This window comes from Urocitellus parryii, chromosome 5 (assembly GCF_045843805.1).
Source record: "Urocitellus parryii isolate mUroPar1 chromosome 5, mUroPar1.hap1, whole genome shotgun sequence".
NCBI lineage: Eukaryota > Metazoa > Chordata > Mammalia > Rodentia > Sciuridae > Urocitellus > Urocitellus parryii.
In genome coordinates, this window is record NC_135535.1 from 37,042,615 (window position 1) to 37,064,821 (window position 22,207).

General features: G+C 33.5%; 1 protein-coding gene across 35 annotated transcripts in view; it reads left to right on the forward strand.

Moving 5' to 3' along the window:
- The window catches only part of Ppfia2 (PPFI scaffold protein A2), a 453,020-nt gene that overhangs the window by 339,864 nt on the left and 90,949 nt on the right, over window positions 1-22,207 (forward strand). For 26 of the 35 annotated variants that reach the window (XM_026391438.2, XM_077799256.1, XM_077799255.1 and 23 more), the window contains 7 exons: window positions 5,381-5,602; window positions 9,140-9,286; window positions 10,302-10,436; window positions 15,551-15,634; window positions 15,903-16,034; window positions 17,795-17,857; window positions 21,954-22,045. In XM_026391438.2, coding sequence (XP_026247223.1) covers window positions 5,381-5,602; window positions 9,140-9,286; window positions 10,302-10,436; window positions 15,551-15,634; window positions 15,903-16,034; window positions 17,795-17,857; window positions 21,954-22,045 — 875 coding nt within the window. Of the gene's footprint in view, window positions 1-5,380; window positions 5,607-9,131; window positions 9,287-10,301; window positions 10,437-15,550; window positions 15,635-15,902; window positions 16,035-17,794; window positions 17,858-21,953; window positions 22,046-22,207 lie in introns of those variants that run through there. The other 9 variants (XM_026391435.2, XM_026391450.2, XM_026391453.2 and 6 more) reach the window with 2 other exon arrangements.

Genomic DNA, 22,207 nt, shown 5'->3' on the forward strand with positions numbered 1-22,207 from the left:
ATGTTTACTGTGTACTTTTATGTATTGGATACTTGTAAATCGCTTTTGAATTTTACAGGAACTCATGATGCAAGCATGCCCTGAGTCTGAGAGAAGACTTTGGACTTGAACTTTTGGGAAATCCTTGAACTGTTGAGACTATGGAGACTCTTGGAAATTTACTAAATGTATTTTGCAATGTGAGATAGTCATGAGCTTTGGGGGGCAAGGGCAAAATGTTGTGGTTTGGATGTGGTGTCCCCTAAAACCTCTTGTGTGAGACAATGCAGGAAGCTTTAGAGGAGATGTGATCCGGCCCTGAGAGCCCTAATCCAATCAGTGAATTAATCCCATGATAGGATTAGATGGGTGGAAGCTAAAGGCAAGTAGGGTGTGGCTGAAGGTGGGTCTTTGAGGCTTGCCTTTAGGATATATATCTTTGGTATCTGGCAAGTAGAGTCCCTCTGCTCTCTGATCCCATGTGAGTTGCTCCCCTATTCTACACTATTCCACCATGATGTTCAGTCTCACCATGAGCTCCAAGGAATGGAGCCTACTGTCTATGGATTGAGACCTCTGAAACAGTGAGCCTCCAAATACACTTTTCCTCCTCTAATATTATTCTGGTCAGGTCTTTTAGTCACAGTGGCGAAAAAGCTGACTAAAACACACATTGTTTAGGGATGGGAATGTAGCTCTGTGGTGAAGTGCTTTCCCAGCTTAAGAAACAAATTGAGAAATCAAAAATATTTCCCTGAATTGTCCCAAATTTCAAAATACCATGAAGATCATGCAGCATACCGCTGCTCTTTGAAGGAATTAAAGAGGTTAACATTTGAGAAGTGTTTTATTTTAGTTGCCTGATTACTGTTTATATTTAGTTAAATTCCTCTCACCTTAAGCCTATTAAATATATATACAATATTATACAAGATTTTAATGTACCACAGGTGCACAAAATTGCAATAACAATTTTTTTCTAATTAGAAAACTGAAATCATTCCATTTCATGGAATAAATATTGTCATATATAAACACACATCATATATCTGTATATGTATATATACTCATTGTAGATAGATATGAATGTTTGGTATGTGTATATGAATGCTTGGTACTTATGTCTACTATACAGCATGTATGGTTTTAACCTGTTTATTTATTCTGATTACAGGCAATATAGTAAAGGGTAGATGAACTGAGTTGGGAGCTCAAAGCTCTGCAGTTTAATTCACATCAACTTTATATGTAATTCCATAAGTCTCAGTTTTTCCAAAGTTCTAAAGGACTCTACAATTCTAACTGTAATTTTTTAATTATAAAAAATAACTTTTATAACAGTTTTTTTGTGATTTTTTTTTTATTTTTTAAAAAGAATGTATTAATGTATAATTTACATACAATTAAAGTACACAATCCCATGAATTTTGATACACACACACACACACACACATATGCGTAAATGCCACTTCAGTCAAGACAGAGAACATTTCCATCACCATTAAAAGTGTTCTTGTGCCCTTTTACAGTCACTCCCACCTAGCACAACCCAATTCCAGGCTCTTGCCAGGAAAGATTAGAATTGTTTATTCTAGAATTTCATATACTGGAGTCACATAGTGTGTGCTCTTTTGTGTCTTGCTTCTTTTTCTCTCAGTTTATTTTTCAGTTCCATACATGTTATTGCAAATAGAAGTAGTTTATTCTTTCTTATTTTTTGAATTACTGACTCATTATATATTAAATAATGATAAAAACAATAATACAAAGATCTCCTGTTTTTTTCAGTTTTTTTTTTCAATTTATTTAGTACAGAATAAAAAACGTTGTTCATAGGGGACTCCCTGTTGATTACTAATTTTTATCTTGAGCTATAAGTTGGATCTACAAACCTAACATTTGAAAATACTACTAACCATCTGATCTGAATGGTTCTAATATGGGTACTAAACTTTAATAAAAGGGACAGGTGATATTGCAAATGTGGAGGAACAGAGGGTTCATACTGCAGTTCACAGGCTTCATCTGCCTCCTTGCTAGGAGTGTTGCTTGCTAAGAGCTGGGTATGGACCTAAAAAGAGAGGAACCATGCACCTTTGAAATATACAATTGCACATTGAGAAGGGTCATGTAGCAACTGAGAACTGGGTTTGGGAAGAAGGCTAGACCCAGCTGCCAAAATCATAATACCTGAGGTATGATTTTGCAGGGTTTGTTATAATTTCAAATATCATCAACTTCTGTATACAATCTACAAGTAACTAGGCAAGTTTAAGATTTTATATAACTTCCAGCTCTAGAGGAGTAGAGATATTCCACTGGGTAATTGAAAAAAATGCAAGTGAGTCTGTTTAATCTTTCTCTGCCCTTTTAATTTAGATTTTCCTAGCTTTTCCTCTGTGCTTTCTCATTGCATTAAATTATTGGATTAAGCATTTCTAGCTATTTGTCTGCTTTCCATTTCTCTGCATTGTATCTTTCCAACTATTCTTATGATACTTTCTGTTCTTCCTCTTTTCTGCTATAGTCAATTCCTAAAAATTTTCATTACTAAAATTCATGAGCTATGCAAAATTACCCCCCCCATATGGTTATAGCAACAAACATCCTATTTGCTATTTCTATAAACTCATCTATTCCACATATGATTTCAAACTATCATACTGTATGTGATAATTTTATGCTATTTTATTCATAGATTTAAAAATTTTAAACTCTCATACATGGCTAATGGAAGAAATGGGGTTTATAGCACCAAACGTAAGCCTTTTAACACATAAAAAGGAGAGAAAAAATGGAAAGGAGATGAGTAAATTAGAGTAAGTGGATTGGGGAAGGGAAGAGATAAGTCAAAGGGAGGCATTGGGTAATGGGGTTGATCAAATTATGTTGTGTGCATGTATGAATATGACAGAATGGATTCCACTATTATGTATAAGTATAGTGTACCAATAAAAATGGTAGACAGTTTTACACCTATTAAGTGATTAAGAATCATATAAGTATTAAGATAGATATGGCTTTTTACCTTGAAAAGGACCTGAAATTTCTTTGAAAAAGTGTCAAAATAATAAAGACTTTTGTTTATTTCAAAGTGGTGAACAAACTATCTAAGGTCAGCAGAAAGTTGTAACACAGATGAGGATGGTAAATTACACCACCCCCAGGGAACTGAGGTCAATTGGTGTTAAATACTTGGGGGGAGATGCATGTGTGCATTTGATATGTTCCTACTTGGCTTATTTCAGCTAGTTGCTGTTTTCTGTGTTTAGCCAATGCTTCTCAGGAACAAAATTGCAAACAGTAGAACTCAATATTTATATTACATTCAAATTGTTTCCTGATAATATCCATAATATTGGAACAAATTCATGTTGCTAAACAAACATTATAGAAGATTGACTGTACTCTCTTTGCCCTTTCTCCATAGTTTCCTATATCCACTTGGTTGTTGTTTTCTTCACAGAAGTAATTAATTCCCAATTGTTGTACTACTCTCACCACAAACCTGCTCCCACACAGCTGTTCTATGGAAGGTTCATCTTTTACATTTTTAATTGACAAATGATCATTGTATCTACTTTCAAGATAATTATCATATGGTTCAACACAGTACTTACTGTTTTGTTGTGTTGAGAATATTTAACATCTACCCTATTAGCAATTTTGAAATATGTGCTACATTTTTAACTGTAGTCAAAATGCTGTGTAATAAGATCACTGAACCCCACTCCTTCTAACTGAAACTTTGTACCCTCTAATGAGCAACCTCCCCTTTTCTCATCCTACACCTATCTCCTGCCCTTGTTACATAATTCCACTCTCTACTTCCATAGATATGACTATATTAGAGTCTACATGTTAGTGAGATCATGCAGAACTTTTCTCTGTGCCCGACTTAGTTCACTTAGCATGTTGTAAAAAATGACAATTTTCTTCTTTTATAAGGCTGACTAGTTTCTATTAGTGTAGAAACCAACTTTCCTTTATTCATCCATCAATGAACCTATAGGTTGGTTTCCAAGGATGGCCACTGTTGTTGCAGTGAATATGCTAGTGCAGATATCTCCGTGACATTGATTTTGATTCTTTGGTTACACAAAAGGTATAAGATTGCTGAATCACATGTTATCTCAATTTTTACATTGTTGTTTTTTAAGGCACTGCCTTACTGATATCTAAAATTTTTGTGCTAATTCACATTGCTACCAACAACACACAAGAGTTCCATTCGGTTCACATTCTTGCCAACATTATCTTTTGACTTTTTGATGATAAAGAATGAGACCCTATCTCATTAAGTCTCATTTTGCATTTCTTTGATTTCTTTAAAAATTTTTATTGGTTCTTTTTAGTTACACATGACAGAATCCATTTTGATAAAAATTATACAAGTGTGGAAGTTATATTATTCTAATTAGGACCCCATTCTTGTGGATATGCAGGATAGTAGGATTCACTGTAGTATATTCATGTATGTACAAAGGGAAGTTATGTCAGATTCATTCCACTTTCTTTCCTTTTCCTATCCCTACTCCCTTCGCTTCATTCCCGTTTGTCTCATCTATTGAATTTGTGAAGTTGAACATTCTTTTCACTTACTTTCTGGCCATTCATATGTCTTCCTTTGAGTAATGTCTTTTCAGGTCCTTTGCCAGTTTTGTAATAGGTTTATTTGCTTGTTTGCTGTGAGTTTGATTTCCTGTATGTTTTGGATACTAGCCTGTGCTGTACACTTGTGAAGACAGGGGCCCACTGGCTTCTGGAGAGCCTTTCTAAAAGTAGAAATGTCAGTCTCAAAGCTTTTAACCCTTTTAACTTCCCTCTTGTGGAATGTGTGCACACATAATGTTTGTTACTAACAATACATAAATCAAGACTGCTATACATTTTTCCCCCTGTGGTCAGAATCACCATTTCCAAAAAAAATATCATCTATGTTCTTTTTCTGTGTGTCATTCAAAATAAGATTTGGAAATTCACAAAGGATTTTGAATAAAAATTTAACATATTACAGTTTCTGTGTCCCTACCTATTAAAAATAATATATTATTATATCAATAAAATATATATTAATAATGAAGTATATAATTATTGTTACTATAAAAGACATTTATTACATGTGATTTGTGCTACTTTATATATGTATACAAACTCAAGTATATACACACAGATATATATGTATACATATGTAGTCAAATGCTTCTGTTCACCGTTTTGAAATTTACTGATTTGCCTTCATATTTTAATATCAATTAACTATTTTCTCAGAAACTTGCTTTTTCTCCAAAACTTCTTGTCAGTATGAAAGCTATATCAATTTCACTATTTATGTTGCATTTTTTTTTAAATTTGAGGATAAAGAACATCCTAAGTGCCCTATCTTATTCTATTTCTGCAGCGTTTGTCCAATGGCTCTATAGACTCAACAGATGAAACCAGTCAAATAGTGGAACTACAAGAATTGCTTGAAAAGCAAAACTATGAAATGGCCCAAATGAAAGAACGTTTAGCAGCCCTTTCTTCCCGAGTGGGAGAGGTGGAACAGGAAGCAGAAACAGCAAGAAAAGATCTCATTAAAACAGAAGAAATGAACACTAAATATCAAAGGGACATTCGGGAGGTAAGTGATTCATAACACTCTTGGTCTTTGCTTCCTGAACGCTGCCTCTGGGAAGCTATTTCCATAATTTCCTCTAATGGTGTGAAATCTTTACTTCTCAAAAGACCATAATTTGGGTCACATTATATTAGTTATGTACTTGTTCAGCAAAGCAAAAATAGTTTACTTGATCAACAACACTTTAAATATGTATGGGAGGAAATTTTGGGTGTCAAGTCTCAGATACAATAAAGACTTTCTGAAGCTTTAATGAATTTTTTAAGATCCAGGCTTTTAATTTTAAATAACTGTGTGTGGGAATGAATCACGACTTTCTATAATCTTAGCATTTAAGAATACTCAAAGACGTTACTTTAAATCATTCCCTCTTATTTTGGTTCTGTGTCTATGAATGTGAAGTAAATGTGTGAATGTTATACATATGTATAACATAACCTTTCTTTTTCTATATATTCAGTTCTTGCTGGAATTAACATTGCTTTATCATTGACAAAAAAAGAAAGAACTTTAAAGTTACTACAAAAGATACAAGGAGATGTTTTATTTGTAACACTGCCAAATCATCTTACCTGCTAATGTCGAAGTTTAGAATCAATTATTTTCTCTCAATTGAAAAGAAAATTATTTCTCTCTCTGTGAAAAACTTTTGTGACTTTTACCCTCTTCTATTTTTTCATACTCTTTTAAATCATGTGTTTTTATCTTTTTTATATTGTTTGTAGGTGCTTAACCAGTTGTTAATGTAGTGACTCTATTCTCTGTACTTAATTCTCTTTCCCCCATTCTCTCTTGCACCATACTTATGACTCCATGGTCCATTAAAAACTGTCTTTATAAGAGTTTCTATTGATCTCTGTGTTACTGAGTGAAGAGGTCAGTTCTCAGTACTTTGAATCACTTTATCACCTTACCACTCTTCCTTCTCTAGAGCATGTCTTCACTGAACTGAAAAAAAACACTGCTTTCTCCTGAATTTCCTCCATATTTACTCCCTGCCCTCATCTCAAGAGTCCTTTACTAGGTCCTTTCCCTACCCAACCTCAGAATGCCTTCCCTTCTCAATCCACCTTAGTAAATTCACATTAGTCTCATGACTCCAAAACCCTCCATGGCCTTCTGACTCCCACTTTGTATCTCCAGCTGGTCTTGCTTTCCCGATTTCCAGGTGGTTGTATAGAATTCTAAGGGGTGTCACAAAATTGACATCTTCAAAACTGTTTTCTTGCTATTTCCTTGACACACCTGACTCACCTGCAGTCTTACATGCCCATCGTTGTTGTTGCTCTTTCCAAAAGTCTCGGAGCTGTCCCTGGTATCCCTATTTGATACAGACACTATTGTTTGCATCAGTGATAAATGCTAATACCTCTATAATCCCAATATATCCATTATATGACCTCTTCTCACAACTGTCATGGCTCTTCTTTGTTCCACACAAATACTTTTTCCCATGGATTATTATAATAGTCTCTTTTCTGGTCTTTCTGCTTCAGACTTTGGCTCACCTTAGTCTATACCCCATAACCAAAGTAGCCTGCTTATGCATTAGCTCATGCTACTTTTCTGCTTAAAACTCTTCAATGGTTACCTTTTTCACTTATAGTGATATCAAAACCCTTAAATGGCCTAAAAGGCATGTATAGTCTCTGTTACCTCCTTCCTGACCTTTTGTAGTTCATCTCTTCTGTCTTTCTAGCCCACTCATTAAAGGTGACCTCCTCTGCAAGCAGGACCTATTAAGTTGCATCTTCTTATCACCTTGCCATTTGCTCAAATGTTGTCTTCTCAAGGAAGTATTCTCTTACCTTGCTATTTACACATACATACTCTCCCTCTTTTTTCATTTATTTGTCCCACAACACTTCCTCTTCCTGGCACAATATACGTTTTACAGATTTGCTTGTACATCATCTGACTCCTTCCATGACTCTACATAAAGATGCTTGAGAATTGGGAGTTTTGTTTTGCTTTGTTCACTGCTCTCTTCTTACTTTGTACACAACTAGTAAGCATAATAGGCACCCAAAAACATCTTTGCTAAGAGCACTGACACTTATAGGTTTATATAATAAGTAAATGTCAGAATGCATGGATGGGGTTAGAATATGCACTAAAACATTAACTACTGTTTCTGAAAGAGATGATCTGTGAAGGGGTAGATTCACTCCAGCTCAGGTAATACAACTTTATATAAATCAATAGTCTGTGGATACCTGTCTCCTTTTAAGTCCTTCCCACAACCCAAAGTCAGGGAATTTATAAAGTAGATGAAGTTTAACCTCTCTTCCATACACCTTTGAGGAATCACTAGGATTTCTTTCTTTGAATTCACCAGGTCTATTTCTTGAACTGTTTCTCATTCTGATATTTCTTCATTCTCTTGGTTCCAGAGGTCTAGGTATTTCCCTTTCATTTTAGCACTTACATATCCAATCTGTCCTTACCTAATCTAGTGTCACCTCAGAAAGAGTCCGATGCCTCTAGCTCCCCCTTTTTTGTCACCCACTTAAAAATTAAGTCCTAAGGATGAATAGTCTCTGAATGTAGGTAACAGAGAGCCCAGTTAGAGGAGAGACATCAATCCTCTAATGCCAGGTTTTCTTTTATTAGGAATTTCTTCTAATGGATACAATGGTCTCCTTTCACAGGAAATTCTTCTAAAACAGAATTACTCTTTTTCAGCTCAAAGAGTTGCATGAAAAAAAAAAAATCTTGTCATCCCTCTTTGAGTTGAGATTGCAAACACAAATGTTTTCAAAGCCAAGTAGGCAATATAAATGTGTGAAATGCCAGGTGCAAGACAGTAGGAGGTGACAGTGTTGAGAAGACCATGGAGCTGAGCAGAGCCCAACCTCAGGCTGCCTTTCTGCACTTACACACACACACACACACACACACACACACACACACACACACGGCACTCAGGCTACTGTCAAGGGTAACTAAAATATGTCTGAAAGGTTTACTTCTCAAGTCCCACAGCCCTGGTTTAATAAGGACTTCAGAAGGACCAACCACCTTTGAAAGTGATTACTAGTGCATTATATTTGATTTCTCTAATTTCCCATGAACTACCTGTGGAAAAGTACTTATTACCCTGACTTTTCCCAGATGAGGACCCTAAGGCTTAGTGAGATAAAGTGACTGGCCCAAAGCTTCCTTACCACCCTCCCACTCTAGCTCCAAGAAATAGGATCAGCCTGGCTTCAAAACTTGTGTTTTCCCATTATGAACTTCTTCCACAATCAACATAAAATAACACTTTTTTCAATGATGGCAGCTATTGTAAAAAATGCAGCCTCACTGTAACTTCCACCTACCTAATTAATGTTTTGGTCATTCTGGTTAACAGAGGATATAAGATGACTTCAGATAAATAAATGGGGGAAATTCACATAAAATCTTGTATTACTTCCATAAAAAGAATGTCTTTACTTCAATAAAACCATACTTTTTATGCCTTATAATTTTATTTACATAAAAACAACACATTAAGCTATCTGTGAATCTGACTTGATTTTTTAATTTTAATTACAGGCTATGGCACAGAAGGAAGACATGGAAGAAAGAATCACCACTCTTGAGAAGCGTTACCTCAGTGCTCAGAGAGAATCTACCTCCATACATGACATGAATGATAAACTGGAAAATGAGCTGGCAAATAAAGAAGCCATCCTACGGCAGGTTCAGTATCTCTGTCTTGGTTTTGTTCTGGTCCATGTGTGTGTTCTCATCATTCTCACCAAACACAGAGTAAGTAAAATAGAGTGAATCTTGGCAGATGATTGGCCAAACATGCTCTTACATCTAGAATAAAGCTAATGAAAAGCAAAATGTGATTTCCAGTATATCGTTCACTTGTTAGAAAAATAAAATTGTCTTTATAATGATAAAAATAATTAACATTATTGACTTTTAATCTGTATGTTAATCAGAAATTGTGCTAAACCATTTACATGTTTGTATGACTTTATTCTAACCGTTTCTGAAGTAGGAATGGTTTTTACACTGAATACACGAAGGAGCAAAGACATTAAAGTTTCCCAATGTTACACATCTGGTAATGCCAGAACAATAATGAAGTCTATTGGGATCCAGAGCAAGAGTAGACAAACTATGGTCCATGGGCCAAATCTTTTTGGCTGCCTGCAATTGTAAAGCTTTATTGGAACACAGCCATGTATAATAATTTAATCACGTTTATGACTGCTTTTGTGTTACAACAGCAGACTTGAGGAGTTGGAACAGAGATCATTTGATACACAAAGCCAAAATATTTACTGTCAAGCCCTTTACAGAAAGCTTGTCAGTCTCATCTCTAGAGCCAGGACTCAGTTCTCAAACTACATTCCCTGTCCCAACTCCAGACTAATGGGGTGATTTTCCTTATTTGTTATCATGATATATCTGATGTCTTAATACTGAGTTGTATGCCATTTGTTCCAGCTTATACTCATTAGCAATTTCTTTTCTTTTTGCTGCCAAGGGTAAGAGATTTTCTATTGTTTTAATATGCAGAATTTTATTAAGGAAAATGGATAAGTAATACATGAAAGCGTGATGATAATCATGACTTAGCACATGTGTTAGTGGCTGATTTTAAGTATAGATTAATGGATGAAGTGTAAAGCCCATAATGACTACATTTGCTATATTAACTCTGACCCTTTAAGTGCCTCTTTTACCATTCTTATTTCAGATGGAAGAGAAAAACAGACAGCTACAAGAGCGTCTCGAGCTGGCTGAGCAAAAGTTGCAGCAGACTATGAGAAAAGCTGAAACCTTACCTGAAGTAGAGGCTGAACTGGCTCAGAGAATTGCAGCCCTAACAAAGGTACCGCACTAAAACAATTAGGAGGTCCACCTGGGTATAAGTGTAGCAACAATTGTCGCTCAAAATGGAATATATAAAGATTTTCTTTAGGCCCTAGAAAAGTCAATTTTATTGATATTTATGGTGTTAATCTCTTATTTAATGAATTTTTTCTTATTGCATGTATCTTACTTATGCTGACATCAGTGACCATGGGTACAAATGTAATAATAACTCTTTTTCCAACTTAAATATTAATAAAACAAACAATATTTCACTTTATTGTCATAGTTAATTTTCAATAGTAATATTTACACATAGTATAATGGAGATAAACACTCAGTGATGTTAAATGTTTAAAATATATATACATGAGTCATAACAATAGGCTTCACATAAATTGTCATTAGAAGTTTACAAAATAAAATACAATGTTGATTTTTTTCACACTATAGAATGATAAAACTTGCTAGAAATTGGAAGTTGTAGAAGTCTGCAGGGGAAAAAACATTAGATAGCAAAAAGTTATAGAATTCTGCAGGGAAAAAACATTAGATAGCAAAAAAGTGGTTTTTATACTTGTAATTTCTTCTGAAAATTAAAATTAATAATACTCTGAAGATTTCAATGTTTTCTGCCATATTTTGGCCAATAGATTCTACAACATCTTTATAGTTTAGAATTTTGAAAACTTTATAATAAAAAAGAGTAATCTGACCCCTAACAGTCAAATGGAAATGGGATTACTTCAAACTGTACATACATTTCACTAGAAAAAAAAAATCCTGATTATTGTTATTAATAGCATGTTGGACTTTTGTTAGCCATTCAAAATTGTACAGACATTTTATATTTTCACACAATCATTGCTGTTTGCTAATTTTTTCAGGCCATAGCAATAAATGGGTACTATAGTTATGTGAACTTTAAGTTTAAATTCTGACATTATGGGTTTTCCGAAGCAATTGGTACAGAAATGGAAAAGAAGGCATACAAAACCTACTCTCTTGAGAAAGTAAATAGTTAAAGATGAACAGTCAGCTAATCTTCCTGTTTGTTAAAATAAGGAAGTTCATTGGGTAGTTAGAAGGCAAACTTATCATTTAATTTGAAAATATTTCCTAAATTATATAAAGCTTTCCAAAATCACATAAAGCTATCCAAACATATTACTATTTTTATGTTTTTCTTGCAAATGCTTGTTTTAAATTTCTATAGCATGGATTAAGATATGTAAAGTTGGCTTTTGATTTGAGGAACATAAGTAACTTTCTTAAAGAGTTTTTTTTTTTTTTTTGGTACTAAGAATTAAACCCCAGGGTGCTTTACCTTGGAACTACACCCCAAGCGCTTTTTAAATCTTATTTAGAGACAGGGACTTGCTGAGTTACTTAGGGCCTTGCTAAGTTGCTGAGGATGGCTTTGAACTTCCTGCCTCAGCCTCCCAAGCCACTTGGATTACAAGTGTGCACCTCTGTGCCCACCTCATAAAGAGTTCTTAAATATCATTATTTAGAGGGGGGAGAGGTATAAGTGAGTAATTACATAAGAAAAATAACTTTTTACAATTTAGTGTATAATAGTACTACATTGATATTATCCTGACTAAAATACTAGAAAGTCAATAATCTTCCCCAAGGAAACAATTTAAATTGCCTCTGATTATTAAAGACTGATAATAGACTATAATTTAAAATATAATATTTGAGTTACAGGGCAAAAATGTTCCTAAGAATTCTTTAGAATGAATATATATATTGGATGTCTCATCCTTTTTTGTTCTCTTTTTATTCTGTTAGACTTTTATTTTGATATACTATCTTGTGCACTCCAAATAATTTCCTTAGCTTACTCCTACCTAAAATATTGCCCAATGTCCACTTTCTCTGCATTCTTTTCCTTTTCTTATCTTTCAGAAAAATTTTAACCTTCTTAAAAATCTTATAAAGCTAGGGCTGGGGTTATAGCTCAGTGGCAGAGCACTTGCCTAGCATGTGTGAGGCACTGGGTTTGATAACCACATATAAATAAATAATAAAAAATAAAGGTACATCAACAATTAAAAAAATCTTCTAATGCTACAATTCCCTATTCTCCTTTTTACTACCTTCTCTTCTGACTGATTCTAAATCAACAACATATTTCAGATACACAATTGTTATATTAATGACTTATTTTGGTATGTGAACTCCTTCAGTGCTGAAATTTTCTCCTGAACACATTTCACATGATAACATTTTTATAACATTGAAAGATCACTTTCTCATGTGTTTTCCCAAAGTTTATAGCTTCAACAGTCTTGTATTTTCTTGTCCTCTGTTCTCAATAGCTTTAGGGACTATCCCTATAACCTGCTTTATTATTTTTTTTCAATTGCAGTTTATTTTTAGCCTCTCAGTATTATTGTTCATCATAGTCTCTTTTAAAATTTCTTACTCTTTTGACTACTTATGAAAATAAAAATATTTTTGCCTAGCTTAGATGCAGGCTCCCCTCTGCTAATATTTTGAAGACTTTTAGCAATCCGTCAGACATTTTATTTGACTGGTGTCTTTTTTTCTACTTTTATTACCTGCCAATCAGAATTCCTGATTAACTGCTATGCATAAAACCAAACTTGAGTTTTGGCAAGTTTATTCACAATGAACCTGAAATTAAAGATTTCAGGTTCCTCACCCTATGATTTTATACCTACTTCCTTAATTCAAATGCATATTTCCTCAGCAAGGACATAATTCATCTTGAGTTCATTTTTAGTAACAATAAAAAGTATCAGCTATAACATTGTAATTTAGACATGGCAGGAATCCATGTCTGAAGTGAATTTTCATAGTGTGTGGTGTATGTTCAAAGTCAAGACAGGAACAGGTAGAAGTTCTAAGGACTTTCAGGACGTTTTAGAATCTTGTATTTTTGAATAGATAGTTTTGAAAGTTGAAATATTCATGTCATCTGATTAATTTCAATACCTCTAACTGCCTGTTAAAACATACTTTTGCAAGATTACATACAACTTAATAAATCTATATTATATAATTTCAATAAAATCTGAACTCATTAACTGTATTCTTAATAGAACTCTAAGCTTAAATGATATTTATAAAACTATTGTTTTTCCATTTGGGGACCATTGTAGCTTTCTGTGTTGTTTTTGCTCAGAAATTTGTGGAAGATGTGAGAAAAGAAATTGTTTATTTATTATTTGTGCATGACATTCCACATTTATGAGATAAAAATATCAGAAGGAAAATCTTACAAAATATGAATACTGAGTTATAATTTATATAAACATACCAAATTTGAAATATTAAAGACTTATTACAGAGTTTAAATTGGAATTTTTTGCATAAAATAGTATAAATAAATGTATATGAACTTGATATATGAATTGGTTACTATTTTATTTGCTGCATGACATACATATAGTCTTATATTGGCATAGAGTAAATTTTGTTATTTTAGAATGGACTTATATAAAGTAAGATAATATAATCTGGAGTGAAAATTTATAGCCCTAAGAGAGGGTTGTGTTGATGTTATTATTACTTTACTTGCAATTGTGACTTAAATGTTGATGTGATTTTCTATGTAATTTGTGCTTAACATACTAATACAATTCAGCTATCAGCAATGTCACATGTATTAACACCCTGCACTCTGGTAACCTGACAAGTCACCTCCAAGGCATGTAACTAACCTTAGCACTGGGCAAACTTTAGCTCACAAAGACTCTGTGCTGCCTGTTCACTTTAGGGCACAATTTTGTTTCCATAGAAACAAGTCTATGTTGAAAATTTTGTAGTGGTCCTTGGTGTCATTTTGGAAAGTTCACAAATAAATATTCTTGTCCTCACAGCAATATTGACACCTTGATAATTTGAGGACTTTTAATAATTTTGAGTTCTTGAAATTTTGACTTTTTAATAATTTGAAATTTTAAAATTTCAACTTAGAGCTTTATCTGAGAATAGGCAGTTAGGTTTTTGATGGATGACTACAATGTGCATTGGGAGACCAGAAGTTATCTTGTAAGTTGGCCTCCTGAGGTAACTAATTCCTGCTTCAATTGGGGAACACTCACAATATAATTTTCCCCATGGTTTAGGTTTGTCCCTGATGTCCAGAGAATAGTGTTTATAGTAAATTTTGTTCCAAATGTATTACACCTGAATTACTGCCTTGCATACTCCACAACATTTAGATACATTGTTATCATTTTAAGTAATGTGATAAGCAAACAAACCAAAATACAGCACTTTAACAATCTATCAGAGACATATTCTAGTGTTTGGTTTCCCATAATTCCAAATATGACATCACTTTTTCAGAGTTGCTTTAATTCATTTTGTAGTAGTCTCTCATTGGCAGCCATCACTAACCTTCCAAACCTTAGGTTCACAGCTTTTTATTTGAGCATATCATTGTTTTTCATTTATAACCATCAACTGCATTATGTTCACCAGATATCAGTATAGTTCTTTCCATATAAAATTCTGTCTATTAAAGTATTAAATTTGCTGTCACACTTTTATTTTAAGCATTCTGTGCTATGTTCTGTTCAGTGTCAGTGTCTTTAGTTCTGATTTTTCAATTTTGTCCCTCTCCTTTTCCTTGACTTGTTAGTCTGATCCAACCTCTTCTACCTCATCTGATGATTATCAATATGTTATGGAAGCTAAACTACAAGAAATGATCTCCATACGTAGGAAGGTAGTCCTACTGGACTTTACTTTCTATTGCTAAATAGAATCCATCTAAGTTTTTTCTTTTCATTTATAAAAATTATGTTACTTTTATTTATTGATAATCGACCATCTGTGCAGTTCAGTGCTTCAGGAGCTTAAGATTGGACAATGGCAGGTTTGTGTTCAAACCATGCACAGTCTGCATGTTACATTTGGCTGATTTCATTGCTCATAAATAAATCCAATGTTTTGCTGATGCTTGGATGTAACAGGCCTTTGTAGCTGACACATTTCAAGCAATGCTGTTCAGCTGCCTGTTTAAAGAAAGTTTATTTTTTGAAAACTGTTTGCAGTTGGTAGTAGCTTGCTTTACATTTTATTTCAATTTATCTAGAAGAAAGAGTTAACCACATCTTACATTTCACGTGCATTCTTCATATTTCTTAACAGGCTGAAGAGAGACATGGAAATATTGAAGAACGTATGAGACATCTAGAAGGTCAACTTGAAGAGAAGAATCAAGAACTTCAAAGAGTATGTGCATTGATGAGCAACTCCCCACTATCTGTTTATACATTTATAGGCTACATTTAAGAAGAAAAATTTTCTTGATTACGGGTTATATTTAGAATCTTTCAGATGTGCTCTGTGAAATTTAAAGGAAAAAAGTTTCTACCTATTTAATCAACATAGACAAAATTAAATCCAGTTTAAAGCTAGCAAAGCTATAAAATCAAGCTTGAGCAGTTCTTAAATGATTTTCATATCAAATTAACTTTTTTTTCTTTTTCTTGAATGTAAGGCTAGGCAAAGAGAGAAAATGAATGAGGAGCATAACAAAAGATTATCTGATACAGTGGACAGACTTCTGACTGAATCGAATGAACGCCTACAGCTACACTTAAAAGAAAGAATGGCTGCTCTGGAAGAGAAGGTAAAAGCACAGACGAGTAGAATCTCACGAACATTTAGCAGCGATGTTGTGATCATGTTTGCTTGATGTGCTGCTGCAATCATCATATTAGCAAAATGATTCATTTGCTTTCCTTAATTTAAAGAATGACTGAAATATTCTCAGTGGAGAATTAATTATTTCCATAAACAATGATGATGAATTTTTACGTGATTAAAAAATGCTGCATGACATAAAAGTTTTTCACATTAGCATGTTTGTAAGAGGCAAATGTATTAACATGTGCTGTGCTCTCGTGATGAAATATTTTATTTATCTTTTCCTTTTATGTGAAAAAAAGAATGATAAGACAAAACTCAACACTTGGGAGATGGAGATCTGACTTTCAACAACTCATGTATCTCAAATGAGTGATACCTCCTACCAGTATAAAAATTGCAGTACAAGAGTCTGTATTTCAAACAGAACTTTTTTCAATATCATTGGAGGGTTTAAGAACCCAATGTTTTCAAATGTATTGTTTCAAAAAAGGTTCATCTATCTGTGTAGTCTGCTATTTGATTCACAACTATGTGTCCCATTGATAACTGGCAGTTACCAGACCAGCAAGAGTTATGTGAGATGATTGCCAATTCCAGAGCATAAACAAAGGTAGGGGCTAAAACCCAGGTGCATAAATCATTATGGAAACTAAGTTTGAATGCAAACACTACTTTATCTTGACATTTTTCCTGACACATAAAAAAATTAGGAAAAATGTTTCAATGAAACATTAATTTACCCACTAGAAAACTGTAAGGCGTGCTGCTTCCCAAACAACTCCAAATACATGGCTGATATGGAGTTAGCACATTCTTGTTGAATTTTACTCAATACTTTGAAGAGACTGCATTATTATTATTATTAAATATTATTATTATTATTATTATTATTATTATTATTTTGTAGTCCTGAGGAATAAACCCAGAGGTACTTTACCCCTGAGCTACATTCTCAAGCATTTTTCATTTTTCTATTTTGAGACAGGTTCTCATCAAGTTACTAAGGCTGGCCTTGAATTTGGAATCCTCCTGCCTCAACCTCCAAGTAGCTGGGATTACAGGCATGCACCGCCATACCCAGCAACAATGCATTATTTTAAATCATGTTTTGTTGTACTAAAAGTACAAGGCTTTTAACATAGTATTTTTGTGACAAAGATTCTTTTAATTATCTATGCAATTTATTTTCATTTCTTCACTACGTGTAACATCAGTTATTAAATTTCTATAACTTTATTTTTATTTCTCTAATAATATAACTATTATTAGAAATATTAAATGTGCTGGAATAGAAGTCCAAAAAGTAAACTTTTAAAAATTTGACTTATTGATTTCTTCTTTCTTTCAAAACTGAAAATTAGTTTATCTGAACTCTTTAAAATATCCCTGGCTAATATTTAGCATGTTACTCACTATTTCTCATTTGAAGAATTAACTAATTATATCTAATTTCTAGCTGGGATTACATGTAGTATGAAAAAAGGCAAAATAAATAGCTTAAAAGGTAATACTTGTTCCATTTATCCATACAAATGTTGCAAAATAACATTTTCTACATAAATAATATATTTCTCAACAATGCTAAGATATCAAATTTAAAGATTCCATTAATCTTCCATAGAAAACAAGAATTGATTCACCAAGGAAGGAATATAAGGAGATCTTTGAGTGTTAGAACATTAACCTACATATTTGAATATTTTCTGCTTAATTTATTGCTAATTTCTCTCTTTTTTATAGAATGTTTTAATTCAAGAATCCGAAACTTTCAGAAAGAATCTTGAAGAATCTTTACATGATAAGGTATTATGGATACATTTTTTTCCTTATTTTTCTATTTTACACTGATGAATGTTTTGTTGTATAATAAATTTGAAAATAAATAATTTTAGGATGTAATCTTTTGAAAACAATTTTAATGTTTATATCATACCTGTAGAGAAGTGCACAGGTATATATAGAGATCAAATGAGTTTTACTATCCAAACACAAATCAGTACTCTGGAAGCTCCCATCATGTTAGCTTATAGTCACTCCTCTTTCCTTAAAGAAAATAACTATCTTGCTTCTAACATTACAAAAGTGTCCTAGTTTTTGACTGCCTCAAATGAAATAAAAATGTATGAACTAATTTGTATCTACTTTTGAGATATTGTTTATGCATAAATATAAATACCAGTTATATATAATAATTGTACTAAGTTCTGTATTTGCCAACATGATCCTGATTCCAAAGTAGGTGAAATTCGAATTGAAGAGAGAACACCCCTTTATAAACCATTGAGGATTCAGGGTAGCACATACCAAGCGCCAAATGAACGAAGTGGATGAAGAGAGCTCTGGGTAGGAAGGATCCATACAAGGCTGCTGTGGAGGATTCCTCGGGGAGGGGGGATTCCACTAAAGAATTAAGCAATGGTAGGACTGTGCTGCAAACCTTTCCAACACCATGCATGCAATGTGATCTCTAGGTGCTTAGGAGGAAAAGTGAGGAGTGTGAGACCTTAAATAAAAATGGGCACAGTAGTTTGGAATCAATTCTTTCTGTTGTAGGATATTGACCAGATTGTGAAATCTTAAAAGCTGTAGTTGGTAACGAGTCTTTTCATACTTTATTAGTCTTAGTTAATTAAAGTTGCTAATTGAAGAAGTGATCTATAATTTTGTGCTGAAAGAGAGATAAAAGGAATGGATAGAGACATGAGGGGAAGAAAGGAAATGAAAGAAAGGAAAGAACAGAGGCAGAGAAATAAATAGAAGAAGGAGGAGAGAGGGAGGGAGGAAGGAAGGAAGGAAAGGAGGGAAGGATCAAAGTTCTAGAAACAGTATTGCAATGCAGAAGAATTGGAAAACATGGAAGAACAAAGAAAAGACAGACCAATTCTACAGGACACCATACATGCTAATTTAAAAATAATCATTTGGTCCCATAGTCAAGATGTTGACAGTCTCCTGATTGATAGGTATTATTAGAGCAATATAATATGGCACATGAAGATAGCATCTAATTCCTTCTGAATGGCTGATATTGGCTATATAGAGGAGATATTACAGTAAGATTTCAAATACATATGGGATCTTGACAACTAGCAAGAGTAGGGCATTCAAGGTACAGGATAAAGCTTATGCAACATCACAAAAAAACCAATGATGGTTGATTAGATGAATCATCAGACCTTTGCTGTGAGTGGTATGTGTTTAGATAACTAGGTTTGACCACATTGTAAATTTTGGACTTGATCTTGTTGTGCTGTGCAATGTTATTCAAAGCTCTGTGTGCTCCTGGCAAGTTCCCCAGAACCCATTCCCCATCATGAACTCAAGCATTACAGCTTCCACAATCTGCCCAAGCAACCGACGTTATTAATGATTTTGAGCTTGCATTCTTGTTTATTCCAGTCTTCAGAGAAGGTATTCCCAGGTCATATCTCATTTCTGTACTATCATACCGCATAGCTGAGCATATTCACTAATCTGACCATATCTATAATTGCTCAGATTTCCACCCCACCAACTATAATCACAGTCCATTATCAGGAATATCCCTTGTATGCACAACCTCTTTTTTTTTGTCTTAATTTCTTGTTCGTTATCCTTATCTTCAAAATTTGAAGTCCCTTGAGCTATCCTTGTAGATTTTCCCTGTCAGCCCCTTAAGTACACCTGATCTCATGGATTGAAACACCACCTACAAATTGAGCATTTTCTAATTTAGATTATCTATTGGTCATCTCCCCTGAGGGAGTTTGTATATTATAGTGCTAACTCAATATGTACACTTGGACACCTACATCTTTCAATTTAACATCTGAGTCTTCTACCACATCCCCCCCTATACACATAAGCCAAACACCAACACCACCTAACACACCCACTAGCACCATGGCCTTCTCAGTTAATCACAACTACAACTGCTTTTAGTAAATGAAGTTAGAAAACTTGGAGTTAAATTCTTAAACCCTGTTTTTATGTTTCACTCCATGTTCAATAATAGGCAAATTTTTAGTTCTGCCATCAAAATCTAGTCAAATCTATCCATTCTCTCCCCAAACCCATTCTTGTCTAAGCCATTACATTCTAATCAATATTTTTTTAATACTGCCAATATTTTTTTTTGATGGGGTGGGATACCAGGGATTGAACTTAGGAACACTCAACCAGTGAGCCATATCCCCAGTCCTATTTTATGTTTAGAGTCAGGGTCTCACTGAGTTGCTTAGTGTCTCACTTTTGCTGAGGCTGGCTTTGAACTTATGATCCTCCTGCCTCAGCCTCTTGAGCCACTGGGATTACAGGCATGTACTACTGTGCCCAGCTGAAAATTGCCAATAATTTTCTTTTTTCATATCTCCTACTCCCTTTCAGCAGTCCTTTGCAGAGCTACAAGAATGATCATGTCACTTCTCTCAAAAATTCTCCTTATCTCAAAGTAAATAAAAAAACAGCTCCCTATCTCAATCAAAGTAAAATCCAAAGACCATCGTATTGTTGTATTGTTTATAATGCTTTCAGAAATACACTTTCTGAATCCCACAAGGTAGTTTCCTATATGCACCCCATATTTATCTTTCTCCTTAACCTCTCAAACCCATCCCTCTGGACACTTGTCCTCCAATTCATGAAATATTTCTTGCAGTTAGGGGCAATTGCACCTGCTTCTCTTTCCATCTGCAATGCCTTTCCTAAGATTTTCCCATATTTTCAGTACTATCATACCCTTCTTTAGGTCTTTGCTCAAATATTTTATAAGAAAGCCATTCTATGACTCCATTTTCTTCCTAAGAACATCCTATGCCCCTACACATCCCATTTGTTTAGTGTTTGTTTTTTGGGAAAAAAAAACACAAAAATTTAGTGTGGTAAACTAAAGGAGGACAAGAAGTCAGTCATTGTATTTCTGTATCTTAAGAATTCAATGCATTTTTTTCTGAAAAACAATGAACAAATGAATTAATGAACTCAGTAAGAAACTATTGGCTATTTGTAAGCCAAGCAATTATTTTACTGTACATATATTTTAAAATGATATGACCAGCCGAAAAATATGTAGGGAAAATACTGAAGCTGGCAAGATAATTCAAGAGAAAAATCAGAAGAATTTGAAGTAAGATAGTGATTTTGAATTACAAGGGCAGATAAGAGAAACATGGCAAAGGCCACATTTTGATTAAGAGTGTTGAGAAAAGAAGGATGAATCAAATAAAATGCAGACCCTGGCCACTGAAACAGAGAAAACAGCCTTAGAAAATCTGAAGGATGCATTTCAACATTTATAATAGTATAAAAGTTATAATCATTAATACAAAATTAAGTGGTTTTGCAGCATTTAACTAAGAAATATAACAAATTTTATCATAAATTTTCATACCGAATATATATAATTTTAATCAATGAACATTATCAGAAGTACAAACAATTGTACAAAATAAGCCAAAAAATGTGTTGTTAACTTTTCTATTGAAGTGATGATTGGTTTTTGGTAGTTCTTTTAATTCAACCTTTTCCTTTGCCCACATGTCCATCAGTCCTCAGAGAATAGCAAAAATCTTTGCTTACTACATAAACGGTATCTTTTTTTTTAATTTTTGAAACAATTTTTTTCTACTAGGTATTTGAAGTGATATTTCCATAGCTGGCCATGATTTTAATATTTTTGTAAATTTGCAGAGATGAAGGATTAGTGAATGCCAGGTAATGTAGGTAACTTTTTATTAATTTCTATTATTTGTATTTTCATTACAAGAGAAAATTCAGGCATAATTTACTATCATGTTTAATAATCTTTAATCAAAATATATTTGTCATTTTCCCTTTAAAAATATCAATTTGTCTTATCATAGTTGAGTATTGGTAATATTGGCATATGATTATCATCTGAGTAATACTTTTTAATTTTTAGGAAAGACTAGCAGAAGAAATTGAAAAGCTGAGAGCTGAACTTGACCAGTTGAAAATGAGAACTGGCTCTCTAATTGAACCCACAATATCAAGGTAAATATTAGATTAAAAGTATATCTATAGTTCACTAAGAATCATTATCAATCTCCTATGGTTTTATAACTCTAAACTAAAATAGATATTTCCTCCTGCTCAATAGTCATTGCTGTCCTTTGACTCTTTGCTGACTTAATTTCTACATTCAAAAATAGCTTT